An 18759-nucleotide genomic window follows, 5' to 3' on the forward strand; every position below is an offset into this window, starting at 1 on the left:
GTTATATTCAATAATTGCCTACTCATTATCAATTCTCATTACATGTGTTTGGCGTAGTATAGCCTTATACTGTGTTTGGCTGATGCAGTGACTAAATTGCTCCTGGAATACATAATGTACCTGAGAAGATAACAGATGGCAGAATATATTATCGTCATTACTTTATTATGTCTGACAGTTGGCTGGAGAAAACATGTTGCATGCATTAGCATAAATATCATCTTTACAAACAGGCACGCTCATAGTGGGCCCGCTATCATTGTTTATCACAGATTCTACTATAATCTTCTAGCAGACAAACTTTGACAAGTAAACACATCAGGTTTAGGTGTTTTGATGTAATCAAAAGAAAGGTAGGATTTTGTTTAAAAGGACAAGGAATCACAGCCTCCTAAGCAACGTTATATTTAAGTATGTGTACTAGGAAATACTGCACAGGAAAACTGTAACAATGCTGTGTTACAGTTTATAACCGTAAAAGGCTGATGGGGTATTGTCGTCAATGCCGGGCGAGCAGCATGGAAACCAAAATTTGTGAATGCGAGAACTTGAAAACAAGGCGACGTAGGATTTTGAAATTGATACATTGGAGTGAGTACTAGGAGGCAGAGGGGATAGCACTGGTGGTTTATTATTTTGATTTGAAGTTGCTAGTATAAATTAATTGTCTTTATTTTTGTACAAGACTTCTGTTTGAACAGTTTGTCTTTACCTTACCTTATATAACTTGATATCCTTGAAATTGTTTTCATCAGTCTTAAATTAAACTAAATGCACTTAATTTAACAAAGAAAAGCTATTGATAACTAAGGAGTTTATTGTCTCATCTTGTAAACTACGCCTTAGACGATTCATCAAGTAACTCAAATAACTTTATCGCAAAGAAGCAGATTTTTTTGCTTCAACCCTTCATTTACTGTAAGGGTTTGCGACTAAAACAGACCCGTAAGAGAAATTTAATGAGGGGATGTGTGTGAGTGATATGGAACCAGTGTCTGTCTAAAAAGAGGGTGAACAGCAAAGATGCAGAGCCATTTCCAAACTGGTTAGCTCAGGTGTAGTGAAACAAAGTGTGTTTGTAGTATTTAAAACAGCAGTGCCTGCTACTGTATCCATCATTACAAACTTTACTGGGAAAAAGCTAGCGGGAGTCCTTACTCAAACCACCTATTCAGCAAGCTTCAACATTAAGAAAAGCGAACTTAATGTTGAATGGAAGCAGCTACATTTTGTTTTAATCAGCAAAAATCTACAATAAAGCTACAGAAGTCAAAATAAAATGAACTGTTAATACACTGCTTGAATTGGGTAGCTCGCTGAAAGCTGACTGCAGCAATCCCACTTGTTGTTCCAGTGATACTTGCAGCAAGCAGATTTGAGTCTAAAGTGGGGGCATGGGCTACAGCACATTTATTTATAGAAATTTAAATTATTCTAAAATAATAAATTAGATTAATTGTATTATTATAAAGCTGTTTTTTAATTTAATTTTTATAATTATGATTTTTTTTTTTACTATTATACCTGAGATGGCTGAATGCTTTGCTTCTTTGCTATTGCCAGATGTTACTTTACAGAGAAACATAGTTACTTAAACATGCACACAGATACACAAAAATTCTGTTAGCACCAAATCACAAAAATGGTCACCTCAGAGTGCTTTATATTGCTTTATACTGTAAGACCCCACAATATAGAGAAAACCACAGCAAATATTGTGCTATTGTAGGGTCTTTGCCAGTCACACCTTGAGGCATCTGTTATTTGGTGCTATATAAATAAAACTGAACTGAATTAAGAGTCTCACTCAGCAGTATCACCTCAGATTATTTAGAAACAAAAACCATATTCTCGCAGTGTCTTTGATCCCTCTGTTTGTTATGCAATGCTCCAAAAATTACCTGTTGTCCAATTTGTAAAGTGCAACATTTACATTTCTGTTTTAGAGCTGAGCTCTGAGAACCTGCGTACCTGCTTCCACATTGTTAATGGCTACATATATTTGTCAGCTACAGAGTTTCTGCAGGTGAGACACAACAAAAGAACACTTGGACTTCACATAACTCTTATATTGTCATAATACATGTTGGCATGCTGATCTGCATAAGTTTTTACAGAACTGAACCATCTACCCCGATTATTCCCTCCCCAGAACTACGCAGAATCCTTGTGTCGATCGTTTTGTGACCTGCTGAAAGACATCACAAATGAAGGGCGGGTGCAGGTGCTCAAGGTACTCCCATTCCTCCCCTCTCACAAAAAGCCAAGTCACGTAGATGTTGTTTTTCCAAAATCACAGCTGATTGTGTCTCGTTCTCTTTTATTGTCTGGATTTATTTTTCATTGCTTTTGAGTTCAGCCACTGTGAGAGGTTGTTGTGCCTGTGTGGCCACTGAAGAGCAGGTGCGCTGAAAGCACCATTATATCCAGTAAAAGGAGACACATAAACATTTACACACACAAACTGCGCAAGCACTGCTGCTTATTAACTGACACCCCATTATAATGCAAGAGGAGCTATGACTTTTTCATTACTAATAAAAGAATTTGAGAAATGGCACATAAGGAATATCAAACGGCTCACTCTAGACCCTCTTACCTGCAGCATCACCGTCTTTGATTATGAATACAAGAAGCAGCATTTAGTTTTCTTGGGAAAGTAATACAAAATGTAAAAACGCTGCGTCTTTCGTGTACTGTACCATCTATAAAAAGAGGGATTTTCCCATAACGACAGAAGTTTCTTTACATTTTTATGTGGCTGACCCTTTGTGCTCCTTTTCTGGCTTCCTCCTGAGATTTTCCTGTCAGTTTCTCTCTGCTCCTTTTGCTTACTCCACCCTCTGAGGGTCGCCCTTCATCCTTCCTCGCCCTGTGTCCCTGCAGGTGGTAGAGATAGCTTTAAAGGTTAGCCCCATGCTGGGAGCCCACATGTTTCAGCCCCTGCTGCCAGCTGTCTTCAGAGGTATTGTGGATGGTGAGGTGAGTTTTACCTTTGCATCTTGCTCGAATCTACGCTGGAACTGTGTAAAAGGAGGAACCTGTAAAAATATGTTTTTCATTATTCACCACATATTTAACCTTAAATTTGTCTTTTAAGGTTTCAGTTCTTTCTTAAGTGTTAATAGTCCCGGCCCTTCTTCTAATTTGTCCTTTACTGTCACTTGAAATGAATTCTTCAAAGACTGTATAGTGGCAATTACTGATAAGTCAGCTCAGTTAAAGGTTACACATTCACAGGATTCTGCTGTGTCAGTGGGTCCATCTTTTCCCTCTTATCAAGCTTAATGACTCGTGTTTTATGTAAAACCATTTATGCGTGGTTATTTTTCATCATCTGTATGCATGATTGCGTGTCTATGATCTACAGAGATATCCCGTGGTGATGTCCACCTACCTGGGCATCATGGGTCGTGTCCTGCTCCAGAACTTCAGTTTTTTCTCGTCTTTGCTAAGTCAAATGGCTTCTGAGTATAACCAGGAGGTGAGGTTTGATGTCTGCCCTTCATTTCTCTCTCCTCAGCACAGACTCGATGAATGTCTGTGGGAGACATAAATGCAAAGTGCCTGTTAAAAGGGAATCAGTGTGAACGAGGCTGAAAGTAATGAGCCAAGGAATTGCAAATGGTAACATTTTCAAGCCCTAAAATGTTGTCGTCCTCTACTGTGAAACTCTGAGCAAAGAAATTAATTGTGCCTAGTTCTGAGATTGCAGCCTTAATCTAAATAAATGCAAAGATGTTCCTCTCTAAGTTGTCTCTCATCATACCATGCTCGTTTTTTCTCACCACAGAGGACAAGACAGGAAGTTTAATCAAAAATATAGTGAAGGTTGAGACGCATCTCCGTACAAATTGCTGCTGCTCTTTTTTTTTTTTTTTTAATTTTTTTTAAATAACCCTTTTTTCTGTCCTCCTTATTTCTCTTCCTCCTTTTCTCCGCTCATCAGATGGACCAGTTGTTGGGCAATGTTATAGAGATGTGGGTTGACCGAATGGACAACATCACTCAGCCTGAGAGGAGGAAGCTGTCGTCGCTGGCTCTGCTTTCCCTCCTGCCTTCTGACAACAGGTGAGAATCATTTTTGAATTCTTTTCTGTGTTGATTTTGCTTTAAGCTCATGAAAAGTGGATTGAACTGCATAGCTGACTTTAGGGCACAACAGGGGGAAAGTAATGATGTTCTTGGAAAATTATTTAGTAGACTCTTGTTCATCATTACGGATATAGGTGGTGAAATTATCCTGTATATATTTCTCCTTACAGCCATAAAATGCAGAACAGCACAACAGCTTAACGGGCGCCTGCTTTAACACTCTGGGTGCCAATTATATGTCAGCCGAGCAGCACAAATGCGGATACTGATATACACACCTTATACAGGCCAATGCAGACAGCTGGGTTTTCAGACTTGCATATGGGGGCGAGAATATATTGTCAGAAATGAAACGACTTTCCATCTCTTTTTAAGACTTAATGTCACAAGATATAGTAAGCGATGTTACTTAAATCTGTAATTCATCATCCTTTAGCCAAAGCATGAAACACATTTGTTTATGTCTCTCTTCTTCTGGTGGATTATTGTCCCGACCGTAAACACTTTCTGGGCAACACCTCTCGCTATGATAAATGAAGAGATAAATACATGGATACGTGCTTACAGACACAGAGTACCAGCCCTCTTACATTGAACTTGAACATTTTCTGTGCCGTACTGACAGAAGGATGATGGTAATGATACATGTTAATATGTGCAAGCCGTCTTTTTTTTTAAAATTGTTTTTGTTTTTTTCTATTAAGCTGCCACCTTAATTTCCCCCCCCCCCCAGATGTAACGTTGAGCATTTTCATATGAAAGCCTGTAGAGATTTACTTGCTTTTGGAGCAGGCCTCAATAGGCCATTCTTTGGATAGAAATTTGCCTCAAAGATGTTGCAAATGCGTACGATAAGATCCACAAGCATAAACTAAGATTTACTGTTGTGTTCAATGATTTGTATGTAACTTACGAGGACTCACAAGCATGCGGTTCAATCCAAGCACAAATATGAAGCAATCTGACCACACGTAAAACTGTTTTGCAAATACGTACATCATAAAGCTGAATAAATACTAATCATTTACTCACAACTCATTAAGTTTAGCTCACAAATCTTGGTTTACACTAGTGGATCATATCGGATACCTTTGCAGCATTTTGCAGTCAAATTTCTCTCCATACCATTCAGGGTACTACAGTTTTTGGTACTTAGGCTTTGTAGCTTTACTCATTGGTTCCAAAATGGAATTTATGGTGAAGTTCCTTTTAAAAAAAAAAAAAAAATTAGCCAATTTTGCAGCTTTTCCCCTAACTTTAAGTGACTTTTTATGCCAGATAGGCTAGTCCCAGTGTTTCAGAAACTGCTGATCTACTAGGATTTTCCCACATAACCATGTGTGGGTTTTTCAGAGAATAAGAGAAAATATCAAGTGACAAATGCCTTGTTGATGCAAGAGGTCAGAAGAGAATGGCCAAACTGCTTCGAGTTGATAGGAAGGCAACAATGACTCAAGCAACCACTTATTACAGGCAAGAGCAGCAGAAGACCACAAAAGACACTGCTCCTATCAGTTTGGAACGGGAAACTGAGAATACAGATTGCAGTTCATCAAATTTTGAGACCGGAGGAAAGTTGCCTGGTCTGATGAGTCTTAATTTCTACTGTAACATTCAGATGGGACAGTCAGAATTTTAAAAACCTGGTTCTGGCCTGCCATGGATCAACAGTTGAAGATGCTAGCGGTAATATAATGGTTTGGGGGATGTTTTCTTGGGAAACTCAAAGATCTCAATGGGAAGCGGTGAAACAGGACATTTGCATCATGGATAGTCAGCCAACAAGTCTGTAGCGACTCTCTGATGCTGTCATCTCTCTATGGCCCAAAATCTCTGAGGAATGTTTATAAGCACCTTAGTTAATCTATGCTACAAAGAATTTAAGCAGTTCTGAGAAAGGCAAAAGGTGTTGAACCCAGCACTAGCAAAGGATACCTAATAACATGGCTGGTGTTATATATGTAATATGTTATATATGATTTACAAAAAAGAAATCACTAGGGGAAAGAAAAGTGAATGGGATTTACTGTGACAGAGTAGTGACTACTTCTCAAAGATCTCTGCGAACTAGTTTGTAAATAGTTTGTTTTGGCATGCAAGCCATCATGTAATCACTGTGAAGTTTTTCACTTAAGGGTGATTTAAATGACAGGCACTGAGCAGCACCACTAATCAGCTATTAGTTTTTCACTTGGGAGTTGTTTTTGGTTGATAGAATTAGAATTGACAGACATGTTAAAATGATCTTAAAGGCAAAGCCTATTTCCAGTTGTTGCCATGGCCACCAATTTAAGACTGTTATTCATAAGCAGGGGCACATATGTTTAGTGATTTTATTTTACCCTCCCAGGATATTGGTAGGTATATTTTACCAAAAGGATCAACTGTAGAGCCACTGCTAGATATGATTTTGTGTGTGTGCGAGAGTTGCCTAAACCATCAGGCCAGTAATCTTTATTTCCTAATTAATATTATGGTGACTAGGTAATTGAGCACATTTCAGATTATTTAGCACTGATATCAATATTTAGTCTGATTTGGTACCATGTGTATGTGTAAAATTGCCACACTTACAAAATAAGGGACACATCTGTGTATACTTCTTTCATTCTGATTTTCCAGGTTATGGCTTGTCCTAATGCTTAGTGAACTTTATGTAGCATTGCCTTGGGTCTACCTGGCTGAGAATATGAACTGACAGAAGAAGGAACAGTTGATGTATCAGTGCCTATACTCACTCACACTAACACTTCCTTCCCTGTTTTCTCATTCTTGTTGATGTAGGGGAGAAAAAAACCCCAAGTATATTCTGTCTACTACCACTAACCACTGAGACTCACTCAAATAGTTCACCAGTGACTGTGGCAAGTCTCCAAGCTTGTGTGGTTGGGTTTCATAAACTATATTATTTTTAAAGGTTGTTGATGTCAGTTATATTTATATAGCCCAAATTGCCAGTCTCTTATCTCAGGGCACTTTAGATAGAAGGGTCAAGACCTAACAGTATTACAGAGATAAACAAGACGATACACTTTAAGTAAACACTTTCTAAAAGTCGGGAGTAATCATTCCCTTTTAACAGAAGTAAAGCTCCAAGAGAACCAGGCTCTGGGAGGACTCTCATTTGTTACAACCGACTGGGGTGATTTTAAAGTGAAAAGTGTAGAAATAGGAGAAACAATACGACAGGCTGTTGACAGGTTGGCTGGGCTGGTAAGTGAGGACTGGGAAAATACACCTCTGCAGCCAGATATATCTGCAGAATGGCAGGCAACAAATGACAACAGAGTGAAAAAAACACAAACTGAAAGAGAAGACACAGTTAATGAGTGTTAAATCGATAATGGCTTATGAGTGCATTAAGAGTGAAGTGAGTCAGGAAGAAGCTGTTTCAGCAAACCATGCTAAATTATATGAGACTTGAGAGTTTAGGCCTAATCTTACAGTGTCTTGGGTACATGGTAGTGAATTGTTCTTTTGGAAACTAAGGAACTACAAGCAAGTGTGAACTCATGAGATATAAAATTTTCTGTTGGAGTCATGTAGTAGTTGTGTGATTGGTCTCTAAATGCTTTATATGTAAAGGGGTTTTAAACTCTGGAGTTTAATTGCTAGTTTTAGGAACGGAGTAGTTCAACTAGAGGCTCTTCAAATGGCTGTTATGATACAATATATCTTTTTTAATGTAGAAATACAGACATAGTGATATAAGTGATAACTGTGAACCAATAATCAGATAGGATAGTTGATAGATAGTCTTATCTAGAAGTAGCAACTGGGCTAGTTTTTATTGTAAGATAGAATTACTATGAATTTTGCCCATATGAAATGCATATAATGTGAAAAAATTGTTTCCTCTGGAGAACTGTGTGGACAACATGATAAGGCTTTGTTGTGTAACTAATAAAGTAAAAGCAAAATAACACTGTCCCATTTTTTTTCCAGTGAAAATGTACCGATGATGTCAAAAGCGATGGTGAGATCAGCATGAGTAATGAAGCTTTGTTCTCTGTTATCAGCGTGATTCAGGACAAGTTCTGTGGCATCGTCAACATTTGTGTTGAGGCATTACATGATGTAATGACAGAAGATCCTGAAACGGGCACTTTCAAAGAGTAAGTATTCATATTTTTTTCCCCTGACAAATGAAGAGCAGAAAAAAACTGTGCTTATAAACATGGAAATTATACAGTCCAAACCTTCCCATCATTTTTTTCACAAATGAATGGAGTTTGTAATTTTGACAAAACTCATGCATAATGAATGAAGACGCCCAAAAGTGCTTGAAGCACTACAAATGCAGATGCGATGCTGAAGTTGGAATTTATCAAATGCAAACCTCAGAAGAAATATTTTGAGATAAAAATTAATTTCATGGGGGCAGCGGCTCACTACAGGGAAAACAAGGAAAGCAAATGAGAGATTGACTTGGTTGTATTTGCACCTTGATAAAGCCTCACAGTAATGCCCGTGTCTGAGTTACCATCACTTTCTCACTGTGGGAAAAGTTACTGAGTACAGCGCTCCTTACACTTTGAACCTCCTCTACATATTTCAATATTTTTGGTCTCTTTCTCAGCAGTTTCTTAGCAGATGTTCACCAAACATAGACACCTATTCACTGCTGTGAAAGATGCTCAGCACCATACTAAGATCTAATGGTGTGAAATGAACTGAAAAGCTGGGAGCAAAGTCTACTGTATGCGTTTGTTTGCCAGTGATATGTTGAATCGTTTTGGGTCCCTGTTGGGTGTGACACGAGCAGTAATATATTTGTAGATGAACATATTCCTCTGAGCGTTGTTTGCTGTTTATAAATGCAGTCAGCTGAGACAGAAAACAGTAATACAATCATTCCCCTTTTATTTTGGAATTACGTAAACTTTTAAACGAACAGACCTGTGTTTTCGTGAGTGGTTCAGAATTGTTCTTGCATAGTGTGAAATGAGAAGTCCTTACGGCCATGAATGAATTTCAGTAAAATAACATAGTCAATTTGGCATGCTACAGTTTTTCAGTGTTAACAGTACAAGATGTTGACTGTAGCTTCTTTAATGACGTGCCCAGAAGAGTTACCATTTACTAGTCTGCATTTTTGTCTACCCAGAATTGGGAGTTAATTCATTTTTGTCACTTTGAATGTCATTGGTTTAGGTGGAATAGAGTTAAAATTTCTGATCACGAGTTATCAGTAGCTACGCACCACAATCACAGTGTGACATTCAGGACCCCCCCACCTTATCTCTACTCACAATAAGGCTTAAGTAAGGACAAAGGAAATAAAAGACCATACACAGACTGTATACTGTGCACAAAGGTTTTACTTGTAATTCTCTCTGCATGCAGATGAACCAATATGAATAGCATTCAGGAAAAAAGGGGTGCCAGAGGGTTCAGCATTTGGAGTGCCTGTGTATGCATGCTGCCTGTTCTGAAATTGTCTCCTACTGTGTAGGTTTATTTGCGGTTATTAATATTGAGTTGAATATTATTGTGTTTGCAGCTGCATGCTGATGAGCCATTTTGAAGAGCCCAAGCTGAGTGATGATGAGGAGCCACCAACTGAGCAGGACAAGAGGAAGAAACTGGTGAGTGAAATGTGTAATTCATACACGGTACAGATCTAATTTTGAAATCTTTAAATCAGTTTTTCTCTTGTTTCATTTCCATTACTGGATAATAGACAAATAACTTTAATAATGAATTTATTTCTTATTGTTTTGAGTTTAATTTTCTGTTTATCAGAGTGTCTTTCTGTGTCCCGTGAATTTAAAAAAACCCATCTGTTCTTGTGATAGTTTATGCCACTCTGGAACTCATACAGTAGATGCAGAGAAGAGCATAAAGGGTTCATTCCAGGCAGCGAAAAGGAAAACGGTCACTTTATGTAGTATGTTGTCAGACAGCAGTTCAAAGCAAGCTCAAAGCCTCCTGCAAGTCTTTAGATAAGCATGAATGTCAGTGAGTACCCATATGTGGCCCCTAGGTGGGAGATGTACACCAATTAAGTGGTGCATGTATGTATGAGCATGCATCCTCTGAGGATGCTTCCTGTACCACTTTACACTGTGAAAGTTCACGAATCGCTTCATTCATTCACACTATTGTTTAGCTATATTGTTGGTATCAGTGGTCTTCTCTAAATGTGTGCTTAGGCAAAATTACATTTTTTTTGTACAAATGGGATTTTATTTGTGTTTGAGTAAATACAGCTATATTTATATTCTTGTTTTACTTTTCTTTGCATGTGTGTGCGTGCTATTTGCTTGGCAGCATCCCAGTGCACTTATCACCTCAGCCCAGACCCTGACTTTTTGCTCCAGGGAAGAGAGGAGAGAAGACTTAAAGTCGCACCTCTCTCTGCTTTTTAATGTTTGCGAGTGTGTGTGCTTGGAGACGTGCATGAATACATGTGTGCAAGCAATGGGAGTGCCTGCATGATGGACTTTTCTATGTGAGGCATAAGTTGATGAGAAAGGAGACTAGTGACACTTTTTAGCAACTGTGTCTGCATCTGTATGGAACAAAAATGTGCATAAATGTCTATATTTTTCTGCTGGTCTCAAAGATCTTGTGAGACACAGGTATCATTATTATTATTATTTTATTTTTATTTTTATTTTTATTTTTTTTTACATTGTTTTCTCTCTCATGTTCTTTTTCATCAGTTGACATTGAAAATCAGTGATCAGCTAATGTGAAAAACCATAATTTTTTTGCTGAAATTTAAAATCGTTATCTCCATGTGGCTTGATTATGTTTCAGGTCCACTTCTGAGTGAATTTATTTTTTCCAGCTTTCATCAGAAGCTGCTTCATATGTCTGCCATCTGCATCACTGGGTAGCATAGGGGTTTGTCTGGGTCAGTGCCGCATAAACAGTGCCGTGCAGGTACGGGTAGAAGCCCTGGATATTGGCACTTAAGACATGAAATGTCACATCTCTAGAGATGAAGAAGCTTGAGGTAGTGGAGGAGGTGAAGCAGGCCCAAATAGATCTGAACACACCTCCATGCATGTTTTATTGGAACTGAAGTCCGATAGAGAGGTGGAATCTCTCCTCCTGCCACCCTGTGCAGGCGTGTGGATAGTCATGTTTTCCTAAATTTAGCCCTTAATTTAGAATTTTCCCTTTTGAATAAAATGTTTTTTTTTAATAAACTACATTAAAAGAAATTGATTGAGACCATTTTGCATAGAAAACCTTTGCAGATAAATTTGATTTCCAATACCATATACTGAGTGTTGATTTATCACAGTGGCTGTCAGTTAATTACAGGAAAATATATAATGCAGAATGAGTTCTGTTTTGTTAAACCACTGACACATTTTCTAGTGTTTCTTGCAGTATAGTGAAAAAGTCTTGAAACATCCCTTATTTCTCTATTCTGTTAAGAAAAACGAAAAGTTCTGCACCTGTTTAAACATGTGGAGCTATGCAGGACATGGAAATGGAGTTTATAAGGGAAAAGCAGACTTCTATTGTAGCAATTCTAACGCGCTTAAAAGTTGATATTTGGTATGAACACATTTATTCAACACAGCCTGAACTCTCCTGTTTTGCTAGATTTTTCATTCTGTATATTATCTGGTTTCTTCTTCAGATACTGATAAAAACTTCAGATAAAAACTATAGTTTTTTTAGGTCTGCCACTTCATCTTTTATTCTCCACTTGTCCAGTTTCCTTAATTTTCCTAGATACAAACTGCACACCATGCTAAAATAGAAGTTTTCAGCCAACAGTTCTTTGAGAATTACTCTGTTGGTGAAAAAGAATTATTTGATGACTGTCAAATTCATATGTTTAGCATTTTTATAGATTAATCTAAAGAAATGGGAACAAACGTGGTTTTTGAGGCTAGTGATACAATCTAAAATTGTTTAGAGACAACGCTGGTTCATCCAATTGTTAGGCGCCTTTTTGTGCTTGAATAATTCAAAAACAGTGTTGAGTAGGGGTTATTGGGATCACCTGAGTGATCACAGTAACAAATAAAGAAAAAAATATTTCTATAAAAATGGTAAGGTACAAGACTGGATTGAAAATGAGTGAAAAAGAAGTCAGTCTCTCTTTGGAAACAATACAAAGAGATGAGAGTTGGCTTAGGATTAGTCCTGTTTACCAGGAAGGAAGATTAAGTAATTCTTCAAGCAGATATAGACAAGTATTTTCTTTAAACAAAATAATTACTTTAGTTTCTTTCTTAGTTTTCTTTTTTCTTTTCCTTGGACTTTTGAGCTTATGTTTGAGTCATTACCTTTTTATGTGGATGAAAAGAACTCTGTTTATTTTCTTAATTTTCAAAGTGCCTGAAAAAGAGACTTTGAGCAATGTTGTCAAGCTTTGTACTTCTTTAAAGTAGTCACCGCACAGGGGCAGAGTGCGAATAAAAATTGGACTTCTGACTTGGACTATCACACCTAAATCGATCTCCCATGGAGAGTGAGATTAGAATTCAAACTGGATAGTATAGAAGTAAATGGCAGGACCAGTCGTATTGTAATTTTTGCTATTTATAGGGGTTCCTCATTCTTCATTGAAGCAAATCACAATCATGAAGCGTCTCGATTGGACTGATTGCTGTCAGTGCAGGGGACCCTTGATTTCACACCAGCCCCTGTCAGCCCATTATAGAAAGTGAAAGTTTCAGTACTTGAGCTTGGTGATGACTATTAGCGAACGAAGGGAAATGTCAGCAGTGTCTCTTAAAAGGAATAATTTAATGAATATACTATTGTGGAAATGCTAAAGATTAAATATAAAAAATGAGTGAATAATTAAAGAACATTACAGTTATCTCATCTCATTTTTGTAACTATTATTTTTTGCTAAATGGTGTTTCTTCTCACATCTTTTTGCTATTTATCTGTCTTTATACATTATAGTATAGTTAGCCATTTAACATCTGCCTGCAGGTATTGGTTTGGTGTTTTGTTTTGTCTTGTCAAATTACATTTAGCTGCTTCCAAACACGGATTCAGGTTTTTTTTTTTTTTTTTGTTACTGCCACTGTCTCCAACCATATATCATAGCAGATCTCACCGCTGCCTTGCAAACCTTCTCTTTCACTCTTGTTGCTGTCTTTCTGTCACAAATCACCCCTGACACTTGTTTCCACCCACTCCACACTCTCTTCTTCATCCCTCTTATATGCCGTGCATTGCTTTGGGTGGTTGACTCCAGGTATTTAAACTCATCAGTCTTCACTATATCTACTCCTTGCTTGTTCACCTTTCCACCTGTCTTCCTCACATTTACACACTTGTATTCTGACTTCCTTCTTCTTTTTTTCACATGCACAAGACTATAACAACAAATCTTGCTCCTGCCATCTCTTCATCTCCTACTGATTCTACCGATCCTTAATGTATTGCTTGCCATTTAGTTCAGGAAGACCCAATTTATTACCTGTACTGACAAAGTGAGCAAAACTAACTAAACCCGTTGTATTTTTTACATCAAAAGTATAACTCATTTACTAATTTATGACTTTTTAATGCATATAAAAATAAAAACGTTTCACATTAAAAACCCAGAGAAACATTAAAAATTATTTTAAACTCTCTTATTTTGTCAGGCAGCCAATATGTTTACCAAACCTAAATATCTTGCATTATCTTGCATTTATCAGCGGTGTACCGGCCTTCTTTCTATATGTTAACAAATCCCGATGGGCAAGGAAAAAATCCATAGTTGTTTCCAGCCCTATCGGCCTAATAACTCACCCAGTGGACCTGTCACTTTGGAAACTGGGATCACTTGCAACACACAACGAAGTTAAATTTCATTGAGATCAACTCTTACTGATGGAACCTTGGACTTACATGTTCGCCCATGAAATCTGAGTATTCTAGACAACCAGACTAAGCTAACTGCTGCTGTGTATTGGCTTCTGTTCATAATGCATTATTTGATTCCTGTGCTTCATCTACAAGGCCAGTACCATCAAACAACAAGAAGGATGGGCAACATCAAAGACTTAGTCCAGTGGGTACTAATGACATGGGTTCTGTTTGTTGTGTTATGGGGGCACACACACACTTGAGCCCAATTACTCTCTCTCGTCTTTTTTTTTTTTTTTTAAACTACACCACGCTAATGTATGTGCACAGCACACATAAAGGTTATTGTGCTGCATTTATGTAAGTAAATGCCAATTACTGATTGAACTACAACATAAAAGTAAAAAATACGTCTGCCCTCTTGCAAACAAATCTTCAGAAATAAGTAGGTATATAGTGAGCTGGCTGTTTTCCAAACCTAGTCACTGAATAGTGATCCAGGAAGGTCACACTCGATTGAATACTTTGAGCAATGCAAATAAAATTCCATTTGCCTCCATTGTAGTGTTTGGACCATAGAACTGGAAAAAAAAAATTCAATACCTATTTACATAGCAAAATACCACAAGGTTTAATTTCCATCTTTATGGACTGCTTAAATAAGCAACCCTTGTACTATTTGTAATAGTGTGTGTTGTAGGCAGGTACCTTTCTCAAGGGCAAATCAATAGTAATTGCTAAGGAAGGAATGTGTACACTAATGAGCCGCAACATTAATTTGTGTAGCTTCCTCTCCTACTGCCAAAATAGCTCTGACCTCGAGAAATGGACAAGGGACGTAAGGAAATGCTCTGTTTGCTACTTTATTCATATTTTTCTTTTTCTTTGTTTTTGTTTTTGTTTCTTTTGTTTTTTTCAGACTACATGATTTGCCAAAAAAATTGTGACCCAGTTACAGTACAATTAAATAGGACTTGTTATAGGGAAAGCACAGAGTTAGAGAATCTGGGATACTACACACATAACATTACTAAAAGAAAAGTTGGCGAAGTTTTATATATTTTATTTATTGTTTACTCTATTTAATTTAAATATGTGTACACACACACACACACACACACACACACACACACACACACACACACAACAAAAAAAACAAAAACAACAAATCACTAACCACAAATTGAACAGATTACATGTTGCATAGTCCCTGCGCATGTTTTCCGCATCCCCCCCCCCCCCCCCATTTGTAACAGACCCCTGATGTCCAAATTGATGTTGGACATCAGCTCTTGGAATTGGACTCCACATATCATTACGCATATGGGTAATTATATGACAGCTGCGTTGTAGCATCCCAGGTTCATTTTCGAAGTCTCATGTGGTGTGCTTTACTGAGGAGTACAGCAAATGTTTTGTTTAATGTAATTTCGATTTATTTGAACAGAATGCTTGGTTTAGTCATTTATAGCATTTGCTCAAGATATGTAACTGATGAGATTTTTGTTCCAGGCTATTAGGCTAATGAGTTGATCTTCAGTACCGCGTTATTCTGGAGTTGGTATTGGAAGGGTTTGGTAAAAATGATAGTGATATAACAATTATTTTCAAAGTTGTTCTATGAATGTGAAATGTGACAATGCTACAGTCAATCTCGGGCCAGCAGAAGTTTGACTGCAGCTCTACCTGAATGTTGTTACACAAATGCAATTACATTCATAAATAGAAATAAAATTGTATATATTGTATTTAGGTAAGAAGCATTCATTGCATCCTTGTACCAAAACAAAGGATTTTGCTTTACAAAAAACACCTTCAGATTTAGCCAATGCCAGTTTGTTATACTCAGATGTGGGACAGCAAGTTGGCATACAGGCTTCTTTCTTTCTTTCTTTACTTATTTTTTCAAATTGCCATTTTTGAGAAAATGTAGTTGGTGTTTGTTTTTTGTTTTGTTTTGTTATGTTTGACAAAATAGGCGAAAAATTGAATTAGCTAAAGTCTGCCAATTTTAAAGTGTATGGAGTTTGACATATTGTCCAGCGTGGTTTAAAATCGTAGATAAGGAAAAAATATTCCTATCACATTGTTGCACTGTGGTTGGTATTGCTCAAAATGAATATAAAACAGTTTTTCAAGAGAATACTTATTAATATTGAACGTTTTCTTATTTTGTGTAGATTAGCCAAGTAACTAATTTGGCTCCTTAAATAGAAATTTAATTAAACATGCTTGAGTTATTAAGATGATAAATTAAGAAAGTTGGTGCATTTAAAATTCACATTACAGGTTTTCATTTCTCAGAGTTAACCAAAAGTATTATTTAAAGCTTTGATGAGCTACCAATGAATCTTTGAATTGATCTTGTCATTCAACAGTTTTTCATTATTTCATTTTAAAGAACAATCAACTTGCCTCCAAAGGTCTTCCAGAGGTATATATTTATAGGAAATGAGTTTCAGTGTGTTATCAATTCACTCTGAGTCACACAAAGCATTAGTAATGAAGACTTGTCATTCTTGCTTTATTATTGCTCCCGTTCTCAAGCAGACCATTGGTGTCAGCATAATTTGGTTTTGTTGAATAACAGACCTCTCTGTTATTTTGTAGCACAAGATATAAAGATTTTCCTTTGTACTGCCTAAGACATACAGAGTTATCAAAATTAGTTTTCATCTCTGTCGGTTCCCAGCTTTATTGTCCATGAGAGTAGTCGGAGTTGACATGATTGCAGTTTTTTTTTTTTTTTTTTTTTTTTTAAATTGGCAAGCGATATAGAAAAGCTAATAGGCTTATCGAGACATATGCAGAATATTGCATTGTGTCTGTAAGGCAGTACTCGGAATGCTGTCATTGTGTTCTGTTTGGATAGTTGACTAGAGTAAGTTATTATTGGTAAGTTAAAGTAAATATACAGATTGATCTGCAACCCCAAAGCCATGCAGTATGTGGTTTAGCAGTATCTTGCTGAAATATGCAAGACATCTGGATCGGACCACATGTTGCTGATAGTGCCCCCATACCATCAGAAGTACAGCGTCCATGTTTTCTACAGTGGATTTCAAATTTTGATCCATCTGCCCACAGAACAATTTCCCAATTTGCCTCAGTGCATTTTTAATCAGTTTTGTCAGAGATGACTGCATTTCTGGATCATTTTCACATATTACTTATTCTTTGCATGGTAGAGCTTTGACTTGCATTTGCGGTTGGCACACACAATGATTTCCTTCTCTTCTTAGCCTATGCAGTGATTTTTTTTGATCACTGCATAGGCTCATTGTTTTTAATTGAGTGCTGAGGACCTGAAGATCATGAGCGTCCAGTGTTGAGATTTTTTTTTTCTTTTTCCGATTGGTGAACCAATGCACATCTTTACTTCTGAAGAAAACTGCGTTTCTAAGATGCTATCCATATGTATACAATCTTGTTACTGATCTGTTGCCAGTTAACCTAATTAGTGGCAAAATGTTTCAAAATTTTCCTCCAGTGGTGTCTGTTTAGTACCACTTATTTTTACCCCCTGTCCCGGCCTTTTTTCAGCATGTTGCTGCCATAACCTAGTTCACTATTTCATGAATCTTTTGTGAAACAGTCAAATGTCTTATTTTAAACATTTGATATGTCTTCTATTGTGACACTCAGCTGAATGTCACAGAGAAAATGAGAAGCATTAGGAAGGTAACCAGAAGGCAGTTTACCTCCATTTCCATGACTTGCATTAAATCAGTTTCTTAGATATCCACACAAGCTTCTGCTCGACTAATGAGGCTAAAACAGCAGATAAAAACATGAGATTTTTTCATCCATGAGCTACCTGTAATGTTTCTTATAAATGATGCATGAAACAAACATAAATGCCATCATATTTGGGCTGAACAGACTTTTTTTAATCACTCTAATTAGATCAAGAGGTCTGACCTCGTGCATTTGCAGCATAAATACACAAATTTTCAACCTCAGCAGAGATCAAATCTGACAGAATGATTTACATCTGTAATGCTATTCAGGACTTTAAAGGATTCGCAGATCCCTGTTAGACTAGTGCTAAACAGTTATCATTAGTGTTGGCATACTGATGACTCTACTCCATGTTAACATTTTAATAAGACCGTGCTCTTAAAAAGAGAAGCCAGATATTATGATGTTATGCATGCACCACGGGGAACATTAGAATGATTTTGCCCTATGACATCTCTGCCAGTCTTTGTTTTTACATTTCAGCTCTGCTAATCAGATGATGCACCCAAAAGCATGTTGAGTATTTAAACCTGTCAGCTCTCTGCATTTATTGGGAGTTAATTAGTCTGATTCAAATAATGAGGATAATTGATCTTTGCTCTGACAATTCACTTGTAAAATCGATCATTATGTATCTTAATTACCAGTGAAAAGCTTATTCATTCTGCATATGGCTCATTACAGCGCAAACAAATCTCTATGATTTTGATTGGTTGGTATGAGAACAATACAGTGTAATTCACACTATTGCACTTTTCTCACCAATCACCATGTTAATGCTATGCTATGCAAAGAACTCTGGCTGTTTATTCATTTTTTCTTCTTTTATTTTTATATGCAATTGTAATTCTTATTTTTATTATTTTAATTGATGATTTTACTGCTCTAAATCTTTTTTCCTAATTTGCCATTGTGCCTTCTTTGCCTCTCTCACTTGTAGTTTTCTGTAGAAATTGATACTTTTTTAAATGCACTATGCTGCCAGTGGAAGCCGGTCACTAATGTTTATTGATAATATGACTGATACAAGTAGGGTGAATTATGAAGTGTACAGGTCTATATTCGCTGCTCAGACTGAGCCAAATAAAGCAAAACCGATAGAACAGCACTTCACAATGAAAATAATTACCCAAAACAAGT

General features: G+C 37.0%; 1 protein-coding gene across 1 annotated transcript in view; it reads left to right on the top strand.

Moving 5' to 3' along the window:
- ipo11 (importin 11) overlaps positions 1 to 18759 on the top strand; it is a 119321-nt gene that overhangs the window by 83777 nt on the left and 16785 nt on the right. Inside the window, exons 23-29 of the mRNA XM_005918993.3 lie at positions 1947 to 2026; positions 2153 to 2233; positions 2887 to 2982; positions 3371 to 3484; positions 3950 to 4071; positions 8115 to 8210; positions 9599 to 9683. Of these exons, the coding sequence (XP_005919055.1) occupies positions 1947 to 2026; positions 2153 to 2233; positions 2887 to 2982; positions 3371 to 3484; positions 3950 to 4071; positions 8115 to 8210; positions 9599 to 9683 (674 nt within the window). The remainder of the gene's footprint in view (positions 1 to 1946; positions 2027 to 2152; positions 2234 to 2886; positions 2983 to 3370; positions 3485 to 3949; positions 4072 to 8114; positions 8211 to 9598; positions 9684 to 18759) is intronic.

The sequence above is a fragment of the Haplochromis burtoni genome, unplaced genomic scaffold, assembly GCF_018398535.1.
Source record: "Haplochromis burtoni strain Fernald_Lab_line unplaced genomic scaffold, NCSU_Asbu1 Contig_34, whole genome shotgun sequence".
Classification (NCBI taxonomy): domain Eukaryota; kingdom Metazoa; phylum Chordata; class Actinopteri; order Cichliformes; family Cichlidae; genus Haplochromis; species Haplochromis burtoni.